Raw genomic sequence first — 18,614 nt, forward strand, 5'->3', positions numbered from 1 at the left:
TTGTCCATGAATTTCTGTGCTGGAGAAGTCCAGTACATAGGGATCACTTGGAGCAGGTACTGCCCATCTGGGGTCTCAGTTCCTTGCGTGGCTTTGCCTTTCCCCCTCTCCTTCCCCTCTCCACCCCATCCCACACCACCCTCTGTGCCTCTTGGTCCAGCAGGATTTATTGTGAAGCATTGTTCAGAACTCCAGCCAGGTGTCCTGCAGCAACCCTGGCCGTGGCATCAGGGGCTGCTGCCATCCACGGGGGAAAAATATCCATGGGGGAAAAAATGGGATCTGCTCGGGTACGGGGAGTGCCCCATTCCCAGGCAGATCCATGAGGGATCTTCTTCCAGCAGGGAAAGCTCCAGCAGGACACTGAGCACCTCCTGGCCTGCAGGTGAGATCTGCTCTCTCTCCATGTCAGAAACAACTTCTCTAGTGAGGGGACAAGGGGGAAACTGAGAGAGAGGTGCTGTAGGTGGGATATTGGGAAGGAATTCCTCCCTGGCACAGGGTGCCCAGAGAAGCTGTGGCTGCCCCTGGATCCCTGGAAGTGTCCAAGGCCAGGCTGCAGCTCCCTGGGATAGTGGAAGGCATCAGGGGTGATGTGGGATGGTTTTTAAAGCCCCTTCCAAGCCAAACCCTTCAGTGATTCCATATTTCTGTGGATGGAGCTCTCCACAGGCACAAGGAGAGCCCCAGCCTGCCCCACTCACTGCACCCTGGAATAACCTGTCCCCCACTCCTGGGCTGAGGCTGAAGTAACAAAACCCAGCTGCTCAGACGAGCCAAACCCCACATTTGCTGTAACTTTGAATATTTTTCTCCCTCTTTCCTCCCTCTTTCCTTGCTGCAGAGCTGAGAGTGTTCCTGCCTTGGGAACATCCCAGCTCCAAGGCTGGAGGATGGGCAAGGAAAGGGTCAGGACACATCCCCCCGACTGCGAGCTGAAGAAAAATGTTGGCACAGCAAAGCCTGCCACAGGAAGAAAAGGTTGTCCTGGCTGTTCATATTCCTCCACACGGGGTGAGTAAAACTGTCGGTCAGACCGAAGCGTCTGATGCACTGAGGGGAATAAAAACTCATTAAAGGGCCAAAAGGAAACCCTATTAAAATATCAAATATAAACCGGAGGAGACTTGATCACCCAAGTGCTGGAGGAGTGTCGGGGCTTGAATGAATCTGACTTTTTTTCCCCTGAAAGCAGAGGAAATGCATTTTGTGGAAAGCCAGGTGGGATGAGGGGCAGGTAGGGTGTCAAAGAGCACTGATAATATTTCAGGGCCTTGCTCGGAGCCGGGAATACGAAGGGGATTTATCCGGTTTTCGGCGGGGAGGAGAGTGCTGGCAGATTTTTGAAGGAATTCCAACGAGGTTCAGACTCATCTGGTTCTTAAATCGAGAGTTCTTGGCCGCCGCTGTGCCGAGGCAGGAGCATCTCCTCTCTCCATTCCCGGCACACAGCCTGGCTCGGGAATCAGCGCCGGTGGCTCCGCGTGATTCTCCTGCCCTGGCCTGGCTCTTGTCCTGCTGAAAAGCCAAAAAAAAAAGAGCATTTCATGTGTTCTGAACTACTCAGAGCACCATCCTTCTCACAGCATCTCATTTCTGCTTTGTGTGCTCTTGGGAGAGGAAAGAAATTACAGGGGGAAAGAGCTGAATGGAAGGTTTTCCTTCAAGCACTAAACCCCACGTTAGTCCTGTCGGTGATGGAATGGATGGAGCCTGGTTTCCAATGGATTCGTGCCTCAGCCCTGATGGACTTTTAAACCAAACTGAACTGGGCTCTGTCAGGCTTTCACCCTTTTCTACACACCAGGAAAACCACGTGAGGAGAAAAAAAACAGGATTTATACCTCACCCAGAGCAGCTCTTGCCTGGTCAGCCACCCAGAGTTGTCTTTTTGAGGGTTTTCTCCTGCGTGGACCCTCTGGTATCTCATAGGTGTGAAGGCTTTTCTGTGGTTTGGGAATGTTTGTCCTGTTTCTTCCTGGATTTGAAGTTTTTTGGTGGTGATTAAACTCAGGGAAGACATAAATGAAGGGATTCTGTCTCTCACACATCTGTTAAATGTGTTCCCTTTGGGATTCGGAGCTGTTGTCCAGCTGGTTGAACTCGGCACCAGAATTCAGGAATGACATTGGGATGAGGTTGTGAGGGGAACATCACTGGGCCTTCACCCCAATGAAATGAAATGAAATGAAATTTCCCTCACAGAATCAGGGTTCAAGTAAAAGTTTGTTTCTAATTGAGATGGACCAGGCCCCTACTGCAGGCCCTGAGCTTCACCCTCGCTCTGCTCCCGTTTCCCTCCCGCACAGTGAGGCCTGTTCGTATCCCAACCCTTCCTCCTGATCAAAAACACCTGAATTCAGGTGGTTTTTGGACACCTGGGCTGGTTTCCTCCCATCTCAGCAACAGCAGGGTACAAACAGGGCCTGTTGTTCCCTCACAGACACATTAGAACCACCTAAATCCCCCTGAAACCTGAGCTGGTCCCACACAGCAAAGCACTGAGGGGCTCTCCAAAGGTGAAAAGGGGGGATGTGCCCTCACAACCCCATGGAGAAAGCTTGAAAACCCCAGAACTCTTTCCCAAAAGCTCAGTTATGAGAATCTCTTTTCCATTTCCAGCTCTGAACATCATTTTTGGGGCCAAGAGGTGTGACAGGAGTCAGCTCAGGCGGGCTCAGCTGCTGGATTAGGACTTGCCCAGGTGGGATTGGAGGTTTTGATGCTCAGAGCCTTTTCCAGTCCATTGATTTATCCCAAACTTTTCACCAGGTACAAACTTTGCTGCAGAACGAAGCAGCAGTGAATGTAAATGGGATGTGGAAAGGTTTTTGAGCTGATGTTTTAATGGTCTGCTGTTGTGGTCAGAGAGGAAATTCCCTTTGACTTCAGGTAGAATCCCACTCCTCTGGCCCTTAGCTGCTCATTCCCAGGGAGCTGAAGTCTCCAGGTAATGTCCCAACAGCTGCAGAGTCTCCTGGAAGCAGGGATGTGGGAATACCCTGTCAAATAAATAAATCTGTTTGCATTTCCAGCTGCATTTTGAGATATTTCTGGCACTTTCCCTGGGAGGGTGGGGAGGCCCAGATTCCCAGGGAAGCTGTGGCCACCCCTGGATCCCTGGAAGTGTCCAAGGCCAGGATGGACGGGGCTTGGAGCAGCCAGGATAGTGGAAGGTGTTGGGATTGGAGCTGGATGAGCTTTAAGGTCCCTTCCACCCCAAACCATTCCAGGACTCTCTGATTCCATGATGTCAGCCCCAGAGCTCGAGCTTGGCTGGATCTGGGCACAAAACCCACCAGGGCAGAGCAGACCGAGCTCAGGCGATGCGAAATTCAATATTTTACACCCACACCACTAAAAATAATCCGCCGCCGCCAACTCTTCATCTGGAAAGAGGAACCACTGATGTCGCTGTGTCTTGGACAAGGCACAGCACTCAAGTCCTGACCATATTTAGCCATAAGATCATCTCCCAGGACTTCACAGAATCATGGAATCACAGGATGGTTTGGGTTGGAAGGGACCTTAAAACTCATCCAGTTCCAACTCCCGGCCATGGGCAGAGAATCAGGAATTTCTGCATGAGAGCGGAGTTTTAGAGAAAAATCTTCTGGCCAAGAGCCAGTTCTGCTGTTGTTATTTCTTTCTCCCTGCTATCTCCGTGCTTCATTTCATCCCCCAAATCGCTGTGTTGAGTTCCTGAAGGTTGCTAAAACCATGTGGTGCTAAGGAGGCAGCAAGAGGGAGGAAATTCTGTCTCTAGAAAATGCCCCACACAGCTGAAACCAGGCCACCTATTCAGGTGTCAGGTTTAGATTTTGTCATTGTAAACACAGAAACCTGAAACATTTTTCCCAAATGTGTTGAAAGCTATAAAGACATTAAAGATTATTCATGGAATATTCATTTGCAGGAAGAGGGGTTTTTTTTAATGCATGAATATTTCAGGCAGGGTGTGCAGTTGCTTGAAGGAAAAGGTGATCATACTCTGAGTGCTGTTTAAATAGTTCTTGATATTAAGGATATCAGGAATTAGAGGTATCAAGACACTTCATTTTTAAGATTGAAATACCAGAATGGTTTGGGTTGGAAGGGACATTAAAGATCATCCGGTTTCAACACCTTGCCATGGGCAACTTCTCCTTAAGTTAAAATCCTTCCTAGATTTTCTTTAACTGATTATTATTAGTGAAAAACTCCCTCAGAATCAGCCCTCAAACTTTCCCTCCCAGGTGCTGTAACACCATCACCTTGCTGAACAATTTTAACCACAAACACACTGCACTTGTTTCCCTGAACACCAGAAAATATCTTTATTTTATTCACAGGTCCCATCGGAATTTTCCCCTTCGAAAACTCCATTCCCTGTGCCAGCAGCACATTAAGACATCGCAGCTTTCCCTCTCCGGCTTTCCCTGGTTCACAATTCCCATTTTTTGAGGTCGAGTCCTGGCTGAGGCTGTGTGGAGCTCTGGTACCATCTACTGGGGGAAGCCTCAGCTGCTGGACGTGGCTTTTCCTCGCTGATGTCGCGACAGAAGTGGTGACAGCAGGACTGGGAGGGGAACAACCCAAAATCACCCAGACCTGGGGGTACTGGTGACAGCAGCTGAACATGAGGCAGCAGAGTTCTTCTGGTGGCCAAGAAGGACAATGTCCCTGGCCTGGATCAGGAATGGTGTGGCCAGCAGGAGCAGGGAGCTCATTCTTTCCCTGTACTCAGCACTGGTGAGGTCACACCTCGAGTGCTGTGTCCAGTCCTGGTCCCTCAGTTTGGGAAGGACATGGAGAGCCTGTCCACAGGACTGGTGAAGGACTGGGTGTCGCCCTGAGAATCAGACATTTAGATATTGTTTTCATAATTTCTAGCTACTTTCCCGGGAAAGTAACTGTAAACATAGGTGTTTATACATTCCATTAAAGATGTACCTTTTGATGGATGTCTCTCACTCCCAGTGTGGTTGGGAAGGTGGTAAGCTGACTATCTGGTCAGGTTGTCGAAAACCTATAAATACTGAAAGAACAAATAAACTTTGTTCTTCTTTCATCTCACTTTGATCTGTGTGAATGATTTTGTGTCCGACAGTGACAGCTGGGAACACAAACGCGGTGAGGAAGGGCTGAGGGAGCTGGGCTTGTTCAGCCTGGAGAAAAGGAGACTCAGAGGTGACCTGGGCACTCTCCACAAGTCCCTGCAGGGTGGTTTCAGCTCTGACTGAACCACAGGACACAGCCTCAAGCTGAACCAAGGGAAATTTACGTTGGATATATTAGGAAAAGGTTGATGAAGTACTGGAATTGTCTGCCCGGGGAGGTGGTGGAATCACCATCCCTGTGGATGTGTTAAAGAAACACAGCTTGAGGTGTTTGGGCTGGGTTGGACTCGATGATCTTCAAGGTCTCTTCCAACCTGGTGATTCTGTGTGACCAAAACTGCCCAAAGTACTCGAGGTGTGGCAACTCCAGTGGTGCGGGGGTCTTCACTAATGAAAAATGTAACTAATAATTTGTGAGAACCAATCAGGTCCTGCCAGAATGGGTGTGGGTGTCTCAGTAATTAGAAATGTTGCTCTTATGTGGCGACTAAATGTGACAGAGTCGATTAGGTGCTGGTAGAACGGGTGTGGGGGTCTGGGTAATTACATGAGAAATGGGTGTTAAAGTTTTCACTAAAGCCTGAATTGGAAAGAAGCAGTAAATTCGGGAGGAATGCCTGTGGGGGTTTAAGAACCTCAAACCGGGAAGAGTTGTTGAAGAGTTAAGCAGCTGGAGCTTCAGGGAAAAACGTGGAGGATTAATAAATTTGTGAGTATGAACTTCATCCAGGCTTAGCTTAGAACGAGTATTGATGGTCATACAAGGCGTGATGGAGAGATACGTGCCAAACGGGGAATATGTAATATTTGGGACTGTACCTTCCTACTGCCTCGGCCAGGGGAGAAAAGAGGAGGGAAATGAGGATAAAAGGAGACTGTGACTCCCAAAAACTCCACAGAGACCCCACAGAGGTATGGCGCAGTGGGCTCTCTCCGTTATCCGAATAAAGTTGATTTTTGCAGGAATTCTCCCGTCTCTTGGTGAACGCTGTCCAGTGGCATTTCCCGCACCTGATGGCACCGGGGCCACCGTGACGGACACAGGGGACGGCGCCCGCAGGGCGCTGCGCGGATGCCGATTCTGTAGAGAATAAAGCACTTATTGAGCGGTTGTTATTTACAGAATTTTATTGAAGCTGCGCCAGCCCCCGGGCTGTGCCCTCACCAAACATGGCGGGCGCTGTGAGGGCGGAAGCGGCGCGCGGGGCCCGTCCCGGGGTCGCTGTCCCGGAAGCGCTCGGGGCCTTCAAAGAGTGGCGGGCGGCGGGAGCGGGAAAACACCGGGAACTGCGGGAAAACACCGGGAACTGCGGGAAAACATCGGGAACTGCGGGGAAAACGGCACGGCTGGAAGGGCTGAGTGGGTAGGGGGAGCTCCTTGGGGGGAGGTTGGGCTGGGGATGCGGTGGGGCCGTTGGGAGGGGGCGGTTCGGGCGGGGGTGCTTGAGGCGTTTGGAGTGAGGAGGGAGGAGAAGGGAAGGGGACATTAAAAGAAGAGACATTGAAGATCATCCAGTTTCAACCCCCTGCCATGGGAAACTTCTGCTTAAGTTAAAGTCCTTTCTAGATTTTTTTTTGGCTGGTTATTATTGGATCAGAATATAAAATTGGCTCAGAATCGGTCCTCAAGCTTTTCCTCCCATCGCTTGCTGTGGGCAGGAGCGCGCTGGGGCACGTTGGAATTTTTGGGAAAAAGGAGTAAAGGTTTTTGTGCTGGGTGTTCCTGGTGACACCAGGGTTAGGAGACAGCTCGAATTGTTAACAGGAGTTGTTATCGCGGAATTCTGGAATAGTTTGGGATGGGAGGAACTTAAAAGTTCATCCCTGTCAGTAAAATTCGGGAGGGAGAAAAACCCCTCCAGTGTTATGTAGTGATAGAGAGTCAGGCTTTACTTTATTCTGGCCAGGATGTGCCACAGGAAATATTCCATATACAGACGGCTTTTTACTAAACACCTTGCAGATTTATACACACAAAACCCAAAGTAATTCCCGTTCATTGGTCCCAAATTTAAAGCTGCATCGTTTCCAACAATCCAGTCCCACCGCTTGCCATGGGCAGGGACACCTTGCGATAGATCAGGATGCTCCAAGGCTCATCCAGCCTGGCCTTGGACACTTCCAGGGATCCAGGAACAGCCACAGCTTCTCTGGGAACCTGTGCCAGGGCCTCCCAGCCCTCACAGGGAAGGATTTGTCTCAAAATCCCCTCTAACCCTGCCCTGTCAGTGGGAGCTCACTCCCCTGTCATTCCACAGCCAGTCCCACCAAACCCACCAGAAGAAAGGCTCATCTCGTATTTGAAATTTTTCCTTTTTTCCTCTCCTTATTTTCAGGGTTCTCTGAGCTCTGGGGGGAAGCTCCAGAGGGTTTTGAGCTGCTGAGTGCACTGAGGATGAAACATCTCTGGCTCTAGTGTAATTTACCCAATAGAGAAGAAGAATTTGGGTCTTGGAGATGTCGTTTTCTTCCCCTGTTGAGGAAAACACCTTAAAAGTGCAAATGGACAGTCAGTGTTACCCTGATGGCTGCCAAGTAGTTCCAGTTTGGAAGTTGGTGGCCATGTGGCCATCAGAAAAGGAAGAGGAGGAGACCATAATCCTGATCAGTGATGATGATGATGATGATGATGAAGTGCAGTGCCCAGATGATGATGGTGAAGGGGAGAGCACCCAAGGGAGTTCTGTCCTGCTTGTAGAGCCACAAGGTAAGAACTGTTCCCTTGCTGCTGCTGGAGTTCCCTGAAAGGCTCGAGGAATAAACTGAATTAATTCTGTGTTATGCCTGAAATCCTGTCCTTGTGCTGCACAAGTGAATAAAATCAGGGGGGAAATCCCCAGTTTGTGGGGATATCTTTGATGGCACTACTTTAAAGGCTGCTGCTGTGTAGTTTTAAAATACTTCAAATTGAGTTCAGACTGGGCCTTTTCAATGTCAGCTGGGTTCTTTTTTTGGTTTCATACCCTCTGGTTTGACAGTGCATGGAAGTTTTGTGTGCCCTTCTGTCAGATCCAAAAAAAAAGAAAACGTGCTTTGAAGTGTTGGAAAAGTAAATAGCAGTAATCTCTAAAGAAGTTGTAGCTGCCTTTATGCTGATTTACACCTCCTGCACTCTTTCCCACAGAGACATCTCCCCTGGAAGAGAGTAAATCAGAGGAAATGGTGGATGAGGAAGGGGATTTGGTGGTCACCTACTGTAAACAAGCAGATGTGATGCCTCACGCGAGACACGACTGCACTGTACACCCCTTCCAGTATGTCCAGGGCTGGGCAATCCCCCATGGGGTCCCATTTCCCACATTTAGCTTTGAAAACAGCTAAATGTAGAGCTGGGTAAGGATGTGGTTTTTTCCTAAATAACCTGGTTTTCAACCTTGCAGGAGAACAGAGAGTGATACTTCCTCCCCCCTTGGGGCAAACGCAGATATTTGTGACGAGTGCTACTGCTACATCTGTGACAAACTGGCTGCCAAGGTAAGGGCAGGGCACAGCTTGCAGGAGACAAAATTGGGATCAAATGAGAGCTTCAGCCAAGTCCTGTCTTAATCTCAGATTTTTGGCAGCAGCTCTGCTCAGGTGACTGCACCTAAATCACTCTGGCTCCCAAATTCTGGAGGACAGCAGGTCAGGTCTAATATAAAATGAGTTTATATGAGTATATATTTATTGCATAGGCAGGAGGGAACTGTGAAAGGGCTTTTAACAGTTATTTTTTACACAGGATAAAGCAAATAACTACAGCAGGCTGCATAAAGCAGTGCACAACAACACCTGTACTATAGCTGGCAAAGAAATAGAATAGGAGTCAGTAATTCTACCCTCCCAGGGAAGAGCTAAGGACTCAAAGAGAATAATACAGGAAATCTGATTAACAGTTCCCAGTAACTACTGAAAGTGTGGTTTTATTGGGGTTTATTCCTAGGCTGGACAGTTGTTGGAGTAAACATACATTTATTTTTATTATATGTCCTGTTTGCTTTGGGCACACATTGCATTTCATTTAATCAGATTATTAAATCTGACCTTTTTTTAAGGAATGAGAGAAATGCCAGCTTTTTAGACTGTCCTCACTGGAGTCAGGAGTGGAGGGAGTTGTGTGGGGGTGTTTTGTTTGTTTGTTTGGACCTTCAGTGAGTTTCAGAAGACTTTGAGCTGTGAGCAAAGTTGGCAAAGACTATTCCAGTTTCCAGTGGAGAGGGTGCCAGCCCTGAGGGTCTCTGTGAAGGGCTCAGCAATGACACCTAATCAGTAAATGACTTTATTTTGTAATGGTTGCCATGATATCAAATTGTTACCTGTCAAAATATTAATTCAGGTGCAAGAAGGACGGAGGGAATTGTGACCCCCTCACTCAGTGCTGAGGGGAAAACACGAGAATCCAACAACCCCTTTGTTTTTTCCTGTGTTTTCTAACCCAGTGCCAGCTCTGGACAACCCCTTCCCTGTGCCACTGCAATGCCCACAACAAAAGCAACTTCTGGAAGGCTCAGAGGAACTCTGCCCTGGCTGGGATCCTGGCCACCTTCAACCTGGAGCTGCTGGAGCTGGACACAGAGCTGCGCCACGGGGGTGGGTGCTCTCCTCCCCCTGGGACCTGGGGCTGCTCAGGCCCTGGCCTGAGGAACAGCTTGGCTGCTCCACACCAATCCTTGGGGAGTTTTTAAGGAGCAGATTGCTGTGCCTGCTTGCTTTTTGGCATGCTCGGACCAGGGATGGGTTTGCAGGTGCAGATTCCTGGTTTTTTTCCATCTGGGAGAGTCATAGGATGGGTTGGGGTGCAATGGGGCTGGAAGATCATCTCATTCCAACCCCCTCCCATGGGCAGGGACACCTCCCACTCGCCCAGGGTGCTCCAAGCCCCATCCTTGGACACTTCCAGGGCAGCCACAGCTGCTCTGGGCACCCTGTGCCAGGGTCTCCCCATCCTCACAGCCAGGAATTCCTTCCCAATATCCCACCTAAACCTCCCCTCTTCAGCAACAAAGCTTTCCTGACCAACAAAACTGGATGCAAACAATTTCCTAAATAATTTCACATGGGAAACTTTCTCTTTTGTTTCTTAAAAAAACATGCAAAACTCTTTGTGCATTTTTTTCTTTCTTTTGATCTTGTCTCTTAGGAGATCTCCTAGAAAAATTCATCAAGGATCTTTCTCTAGCCTATAACAAGTACCTGACAGGAGAAAGGATGTGTCCCCCAGGACATGAATGCTTCTGCAAACCAAAATTGCCCCCAGGGCAGTGCAGTGTCTGCAGCTCACAGAACCTGGAGGTGGTGTACAGGTAAGTGACAGCAAATTTGGGTTTGTCAGGGCAACTTTGATTTATTTAATGAATTATAATTGGAATTGTGGCAGCTGAGATAGCAAAAATAGAGTTGAGAGAGCTGAGTTGGTCATCAAGATAAATTGCACTTGTAAACTTGTAGTTTAAAATTAATGTGTATTTAAATCTGTGCTGTGCAGGACACCTGATGATCTCTGATCCTTGTAACCTGGGAAAGTGTGGACCTAAAGCCTGGGTTTTGGGGTGGCTTTAGGTGGGATTTTGGGAAGGAATCCTTCCCTAGGAGGGTGGGGAGGCCCTGGCACGGATTCCCAGAGCAGCAGGGATCCCCCTGGATCCCTGGAAGTGCTCAGGGCCAGGCTGAGCAGGACTTGGAGCAGCCTGGAACAGTGGGAGGTTTTGGGGTTGGGATTTAAGGTTCCTTCCAAGCCAAACCATTCTGGGATTTTTACCAATTTCTTTCTTAGAACGAGATTCACCTTTTCACTGGTATAACAAACCTTCAAAACACCCGAGGTATTGGTTGTGCCAGCACCTTCTCAGTGTGTTGGAGATCCTCTGAAGGCAAGGCAGGGCTCTTGACTGCTCTCAAGCTGTGGGATGGCCACAATTACCACTTGTTTAGGAAGTCTGGTTGTTGCAGAGCCTTGATCTTACAGGCCAACTTGACTTTCACAGGTATTCTGATGTTTTCGACCTGGTAACAAGATTTTTAAATCAGGCAGAACAACAAAGCCCCAAAGCTGCTGCTGTCATGCTGCTGGGAGCAGCTAAACAGATCGCCCTGCACAAAGACCCTGCTCTGTAAGTACCTGGCCACAGAGAGTGGAGGGATCTTCCTGCTTTGCTCCAGGGGAGGGGAATTAGTGGGAGAATCCTGGGGGTTTGTTTATTGGGATTGAGGAAAGTCAGAATCCCAGTGGGGGCTGCAGCGCAGCGAGAGGAGGATGAACACACTGAGGGAGAAGTGGGATTTGGGGGAAAAGATGAGGTTGGATGTGAGAGGGAAAAGTTAAGAGATGACTTAAAAAACCCCTGCCACGGGAAAGGCAGATTTAACACGAAACAACAAAGCTGGTTGGCAAGATTTGCTCCGCTGCTTACAGGAGAGTTTAGGCACAACAAAGGAAAACAAGCAACAGCAAACCCGAACATAATCCAGGCATTCAGAAAAGGAAACGAACCGAGAACCACCGAGGGGAGTGTGGGACAAAAGGAAAAGCAAAGATAAAAGCAACTCGGCCTTAAAAGCTTAACAGCACTCCCGCTTAACAGCACTTTAAATTATACCTTAAGCTTTACAATTCAACAAAGAAACAGCCCTTACACCGAACTTAAGCTTAGCTTAAAATTTAACAATTTCAGGGGAATAACACTTAGCAGCATTTAATCTGATTTAGAGCCTCGAAGTTACACTTAGCCAACACAGCAGAACATTTTTCAGCAGCACAAAGAGCTTTGCTTGGTGAAACCTGAACATTTTGGGGTGCAAATTCGGGGGGTTTGGTAAAAGAGAAGGAGATGATGTCTGGGTTGGTTTGAAGCAGGAATTGATCCAGGTTTGTGAGGAGCAGGCTGCATTTGCTACCTGGGAATTTTGCACTGTGTTTTGCACTTTAGCACTCGTTTCAGTCTTTGTAGGAATTTTTATCAGCATGCCAGCTTCCAAGATTTCTCCTTACAAAGTGTTTTCCTCAACAGTTGAGTACAGAGAAGGTGAAAAGGCAGGAAGGGGAGCTGGGCATTAATTAGTGCTGGTTTTTTCCAGGCTTAGGAACTGCCAGAACCTTGGCCACACTGCTTCCCTAAGGATCGCTGTCCCATTTCTGTTCCATAGGTAAGATTGGTTTCCTTGCTGGCTGCAGAACTTTGAGCTTGGCTTTAAAATACGTTTTCAAGTGACAAATCCTCTGTTCAGAGGCACGTGGGAGGCCAGAGCAGGTTGTGGTTGTTCCACCAAGGAGTGAATTGTGGCTGGGAGAGGTCACAGCAGCAGCCTGGCAGGATTCCACTGGGATGGAGCATGGAAAAACTCCCCCAGAGGCTGGAGAATGAGGACACCCAGCTCCCTTGGCTTAATTCACTTCCCATTTTAGCTCTATCCTTCCCCTTTCCCCCCAGATTCACCTGTCACAGAAGGTTGATGAGTGAAGAATTAAATTCTTTCCAGCCCAGTTCTATATTCTCACCTTCTCTGGAACTAATGACAGTGTAGTGCAAAACTAGCACAGACAGGTACAACCTAAATCTTTCAGCAGTTTTCATTTTAAATTGCTAGTCTTGATTTAATTTCTTATTTGGAACAAAAAAGGGAAGAGTTTCTTTACCTCTCTGCTAAAATTTTAAAGAGTGAGCTCTTCTTTTTTATCTCCACTTACCAATTAATACAAAAATGGTTCCAGTAGCAGGGAATGGTGCAGGAGCTCGGGTCCAGCACAGTTTGAAGTGTTTGCTGTACACATTCTTTGGAGATCTTTGTTTTAAAGCTTAAACCTCACAGAACATTGGTTTTAAACAGCACAGTAATAAAGCAGAAATTCAAATACAGATCCATACCAAAAAAAACCCCAAACTTGAGTAGTCTCCCATATAATTAAAATAAAGACAACTTGTTAGTAACTCACCTTATTTTAAAATACCCTTTTTGAATTGTTTTTCTTTTCAAATCACAGGATCACAAGCCGGCTGCAGAGGATGCTGGTGTTGTGTGACTTCCCAAAAATTCTCTATGAAAAGTTTGTTGACTTTTATCATTCCATCTCCCTTCCCTGTCACTGCTTTGCCTTCGCAAACAGGTGAGTTCCTGGGCTTCTGTTTGGATCCAGTTGCCTGTGGAATGTTCTTTCCCTGATAATGAAAGTGGAATTTTACAGGAATATTTCAGTATTTGCTGCTTTCCTTGTTTGTTGTTTGACGCCGTGCCCGAGCTGTTCTCCCTAACATTTATTTCCTTTCCCCCCAGAACTGGGCTCTAAACCCCCAAATGTTTTATTAATCAAACTTCCCAGTCCTTAAAGGAGCTAATTAGCAATGTACAACAAAGCACAGTTAAAAATAACTTTGTTTTTATCCTTCCAGCTTGAATGTTTTGCACTGGGACCACGTGTTACTGACCACAGTTTTAAAAGGGCAGAACATCACTGGGCAGAGGAGACAGAAAGGAAGGAAAATGTACCTGTGGGAGGCACTCCCTGTTGTGGAAGCTCGAGTGGAGAAACTGCTGGAGAAAAAAAAGTGAGATTGGTTTGGTTTTTTCATTTTGGGAGCTCAGTTCTTCTATTTTGACAGTTCCAAACCTCTGTGCTTTGGTATAATCAGGAAAAACAAAACAAAGAATTATTTTTATTTTTTTAATATTTTTCTCAGCAAGGCCAGGAGCTTTTTGAAGTTTCTCAAAGGTCTTGGAATGCTTCAGGACCAAAAAAAACAGATTGCTGGAGTGGCTCATTTCTGTGTCTCCATAAACCCTACAGGTTTTTCATGTTGATTTTTCAAGGAATTCCTCTTCATCAAAGTCTGACAATTGGAGGGCAGCCAGCAAACTCTGTTCTGGGTCTTCAGAGGGATTCCTGTACTCCAGAAAATCCAATATTCCAAAGCATCCAGTCCACTTAAAGAATTCAACTGAAAGGCAACCTCTGGTGTTACCTTGCCAGAGCTGAGATAACCTGGGGGTAACCTCCAGGGCTTTATTTCCAGCTGTGTTTCTGTCCTGCTGTGCAGTGTCTCTTGTGTGGGAAGCTCTCCTTTTATTGCAGGAAGTGTTTTCCACTTCCTTCCCTTTCCTTCTCACCTTCTGGTTTCCTCCCCAGGTACAAGGAGGTTGTTCGGTACCTGAGAGCTGTGAAATGCAGTGAAAACGGAAGGTAAATGGCTTTTCCATTTTCCCTCTCCCTCATTTCCTTTTCCACCCTTTCTTTCCCCTCTTTTTCCTCCTTTTCCCTTCTTTCTCCTCCTTTCTTTTCCCTCTCTTTCCCTCATTTCCTTTTCCCTCCTTTTCTTTTCCCCTCTTTTTCCTCCTTTTCCCTTCTTTCTCCTCCCTACTTTTCCCCCTCTTTCCCTCATTTCTTTTTCCCTCCTTTTCCCCTCTTTTTCCTTCTTTTCCCCTGTTTTTCCTCCTTTTCCCTTCTTTCTCCTCCCTTCTTTTCCCCCTCTTTCCCTCATTTCCTTTTTCCCTTCTTTTTCCATCCTTTCTTTTCCCCTGTTTTTCCTCCTTTTCCTTTCTTCTCCCTTCTTTCCTCTCTCTTTCCTTCCTTTCCCCTCTTTTTCCTCCCTTTCCTTCCCCCTCTCTCCAACCAGATCTCTCCACAAATCCTACCAAAACCTCATCCTGATGAAACCCAAACCTTCATTTCCTCTTTGCAGGCTCCGAGACCTTCGGGACCTGATCCCATTCTACCTGTGCAAAACTGGGAATTTCCTGGATGCTGCCCATTCCCTGCTGATCCCTGTGAACAGCCTGGCCTGCTGCTCTGCCTGCAGGATCACTCCCTGCCAGTTCAAGATCTACCTCAAGATCTTCAGGACAGGCTGTGTTCCCTCTGGGAATGAGATGCTGGAGACAGGGCCCTGGCTTTCGGCTGGCAAGTGTCCTTCCTTCCAGCTGGGAATTGGGTGAGGGTGGGGAGACCCCTGGATCCCTGGAGGTGTCCCAGGCCAGTCTGGACAGGCCTTGGGGCAACCTGGGATAGTGTTGGGTTGGAACTGGATGGGCTTTGAGGTTCTTTCCCACCCAAACCATGAGAACAGCAGGCAGGAAGGATGACTTGGTAGTGCAAGCGTGGGTTTATTCACTTCACTTTGCTCAAAACACTCATTTTGTCAGCTGTGAGCCTCTGCTGAAAGCAGAGGAAGAGAAAGGATTAAAAGAAAATCCAAAGTCTTTCATTCCCTGCCAGCATGGCCACTGTCAGTGGGGACTTGGCTTTGTGGCTCAGCCATGACCTTGAGGAGGAAACCTCCTGATGGGAAATGTTTCATCATCAGAGTCATTAGCTCTGGTAATTGTCATCATCTGTCCAGGGCTTGCTGCTTCTCAGGGTGTCTCCTGCCGTGAAAGATTGATTTGGGGGTTGTTCCCTGCTGGCAGAATTCTTGGAAGTGTGAGATCCCTGGTGTGGTGTGACTGGCAGTGTGAGATCCCTGGTGTGGTGTGATATCCACAACAAACACTTCCTTTGGGATCACCTGGCTCTGTCTGGATTGTGTCCAGTTCTTTGCAGCTTTCCAGAACTGTGTTTCGTGGCTGATATTTATCTATTCCACCAACAAACCTGTGTAAAACAGCTGCAAACACTTGCTGGCTCTGTAGGAACAGGTCTGTGAGCAGGTGAATATCCTGGCTGTGTTCCTGCTCTGGAGTTCTTTGAGGTGTGTAGGATCTGGGTTTGATTCTTTTCATTTCCATCCCTGCAGGCTCTCCCCTGAGGAACACTGTGCTAATTAAGCAGGCACTCAAACTGCTCTACAGCAGTGAGACACTCTACAGGAACGTGAGTGAGGCCAAAATTCCCTCTTCTCTCCTGTTCCCACTCCTTCAGAGCGCTAGGATTTACTGACCCTTCCTCTCTCTGAGTAATTTACCCCTTTGAGCAGGTTTCACTTTGTAACACAAATGTTCTGTTGTTTTTTCAGGCCAAATGTTGGAGTTCGTTCATCATGATTTTGGGGAGCAGCAATTTGTTGGAAAAGAGGGGGAACCTGCTTCCCTTATCCCTGAAGGAGCCCCCCCTTAGCTTCCAAGAGGTACCAGACAGTGCTGGGAGAATCTCCTGGGTTTGGACAAGATTCCATTGGATGTGGGAATTTACTGCTCCTCCCAAATGCCAGAATTAACTTCCAGTGCCTCACCCCGTGCTCCTGTGCCCAGGGTGACTCTGCAGGATGTGGGGATTCTGGAATGTTCCAGGCACCTGGAAATGGGTTAATTCTGCTCCCAGCTCAGGGCCTGGGACTGGATCTGGATCTGCTCATGGGGAGCTGGATCAGATCAGAAAGGGCCTGGAGAAGGGGGAATGGTTTCCCACTGCCAGAATTCCTGGCTGGGAGGGTGGGCAGGCCCTGGCACAGATTCCCAGAGAAGCTGTGGCTGTTCCTGGATCCCTGGAAGTGCCCAAGGCCAGGCTGGACAGGGCTTGGAGCAGCCTGGGATGGAGGAAAGTGTCCCAGCCCATGGCAGGGGGTGATTTTTCCATCTCATCCCTACAAAAATGGAAGAATTTTTGATAGGGTTTGGTTGGTGCTGTAGAGCCTCAACATCCCTTGAGTGTGATGTGGAACAGGCACCACCCTCTGCAGAAATGCTGGAAAAATCACTGAGAAGCACATTAAAATCCCATTTCTGGCACAGTTTGGGGTTGGTTTGGGGAGGATCTGCCACCCTTGTCCCTCACTGTCCCCTTGCAGAATGTGCTGGCTGCCAGTGCCAACTTCCTGAAGGATCTCAAGTCTGGAGTTAATGTCTCTTTACCATCTGCTATTTTCACTGGTGAGGTGAGTGATGACAACAAAGGAATTTATTCCCAGCAGTGAAGAATGTTGGCTTATTAAGAAAACCTTTAAGAGGGGCCTGGAGGATTTTTTGGGGGGTGATCAGTTTAAGATTAGCACTTAAACTCTGGAGCAGATAGGAAGGTAGAGAAATGAGGGTTTCTTCTGCTCTGCACATCTTCAGTCCAGGAGGAATCTGTATCCCTGTCCAAACTGATGGATTTGTAAAGGAGGAGGGCTGGGAATAATTGATTGTGTCTTAACCTCTCCCAGGGTTTGGCTCAGCAGGACACTGGGGCTTCTCTTCTCAGTACTCAGATTGCCCAGAAGTTCTAAATCTCTTTTAAATGAAGAGTTTTAGGTATGTGGAAGTTGTTTTAAGGTGGCAGGGAAAAAAATTCCATGTTCAATGAAGTCATCTAAGGAGCTGCCTTATTCTTTTTAACTTTTTTGGAGGAAATTGTAGTTTATTCTCCAAATATGTGACTCCTGAGCTGGATTTTTTTCCCCTTTAATTCCCTATTTCTGCTCCTGTGTGAGATTCCACATTTCTCTCAGCACTTTGAGAATCACCAGAAATAAAATCCCTGTTCCATTCCCCTGGTTTTTAACTCTTGGTGAGTTTCTTGTGGGTTTGTTGTGTGACCTCCAAGTTCTCTGGCTGAACTGGAGGAGCTCAGTGCTGGTTTTGAGTGGATAAATAAAGGGAAAGGGGCTGTTAAATCCATTTATTTCCTTGTGTAGCTGCACCACGAGGCTTCTTTCATCCTGGCAGTGCAAGCAGTGCAGCAGATGCTTTGTTGTGACCTTCCCCACTTGAATTCCTTCATAGAGCTAGTCCTGGCTTTTGGGGTGAGTCCTAGAAACTGATTCCTGTTCTAAGAGATTAAAACAAATCATTTTGAAAATGCTGTGATGATGAAACCACCGTGCTGGAGGTTTTAGCTACATTTAATTCAACTTCAATCTTTATTTTTTTTTTAATTTATTTTAAGGAATGATTGTTGCTGAGGTTAAATCACTGATCAGATTTTATCTCTTAGAAAAACTTCTGGCCTCTGAGGCTGTTGCTGGACCAACTTTCCTATGAGGAGCACATCCTGTGTGGCACTGCCAACCTGCTTTTGAGGGATCTGAGTCGGGAGAAAGCCATGATGCTGAGAGTGTGAGTCAGGGCCTGCTCCCAGAGCAGGGAATGCAGCAGAGGAATCATCTCAGCTTGGGCTGAGTCAGGGGTGGAAATGTGGGCAATGCACAGCTGGAGTTGCTGGAGTTCCTTCATCCTGATTTGGGGAGCAGCTGCTTCCCTCATCCCTGGGAGAGCCCCCCTTGGCTTCCAGCAGTGCTGGGAGAATCTCCTGGCTGGGGTTTGGATAGGATTCCATTGGATGTGGGAATTGTCTTCTTCTCCCAAATGCCAACTTAACTTCTGTGCCTCAACCCTTCTGGTTTTTATTGTTCAGGTGGGAGAACCTTGGTCCCCAGTATGTGGGGGAGTTCCTGTGCCTGTTCCTGACCTCCAGACACAAGAGGATGCAATCTGTGGGGCTCCTCAGCCTCAACGTGGTCATAGAGAACCTGCACCTGTGAGTGAGGGGGAGCCTGAAACCCTGGGATTGTCCCAGGGCATCTGAAATCCTGGGATTGTCCCCCTGGGATTGTCCCAGGGCATCTGAAATCCTGGGATTGTCCCAGAGCTCCTGAAATCCTGGAATTGTCACACTGGGACTGCCCCAGGGCA

The 18,614-nt window shown here is 47.8% G+C and overlaps 1 protein-coding gene across 3 annotated transcripts in view; it reads left to right on the forward strand.

Annotated features, from left to right (window-relative positions):
• Positions 1-5,634: 5,634 nt before the first annotated feature.
• LOC107211426 overlaps positions 5,635-18,614 on the forward strand; it is a 14,697-nt gene continuing 1,717 nt past the window's right edge. Inside the window, exons 1-18 of one of the 3 annotated variants that reach the window (XM_015643432.3) lie at positions 5,635-5,808; positions 7,436-7,806; positions 8,224-8,353; positions 8,480-8,573; positions 9,518-9,668; positions 10,219-10,381; positions 11,063-11,188; positions 12,153-12,221; positions 13,057-13,179; positions 13,463-13,618; positions 14,197-14,250; positions 14,750-14,967; positions 15,800-15,876; positions 16,019-16,129; positions 16,790-16,876; positions 17,618-17,725; positions 17,917-18,038; positions 18,337-18,459. In XM_015643432.3, coding sequence (XP_015498918.1) covers positions 7,557-7,806; positions 8,224-8,353; positions 8,480-8,573; positions 9,518-9,668; positions 10,219-10,381; positions 11,063-11,188; positions 12,153-12,221; positions 13,057-13,179; positions 13,463-13,618; positions 14,197-14,250; positions 14,750-14,967; positions 15,800-15,876; positions 16,019-16,129; positions 16,790-16,876; positions 17,618-17,725; positions 17,917-18,038; positions 18,337-18,459 — 2,162 coding nt within the window. In that variant the 5' untranslated portion in view covers positions 5,635-5,808; positions 7,436-7,556. Of the gene's footprint in view, positions 5,809-6,336; positions 6,464-7,435; positions 7,807-8,223; positions 8,354-8,479; positions 8,574-9,517; positions 9,669-10,218; positions 10,382-11,062; positions 11,189-12,152; positions 12,222-13,056; positions 13,180-13,462; positions 13,619-14,196; positions 14,251-14,749; positions 14,968-15,799; positions 15,877-16,018; positions 16,130-16,789; positions 16,877-17,617; positions 17,726-17,916; positions 18,039-18,336; positions 18,460-18,614 lie in introns of those variants that run through there. The other 2 variants (XM_015643430.2, XM_015643431.1) reach the window with 2 other exon arrangements.

The sequence above is a fragment of the Parus major genome, chromosome 14 (assembly GCF_001522545.3).
Source record: "Parus major isolate Abel chromosome 14, Parus_major1.1, whole genome shotgun sequence".
Lineage (NCBI taxonomy): Eukaryota > Metazoa > Chordata > Aves > Passeriformes > Paridae > Parus > Parus major.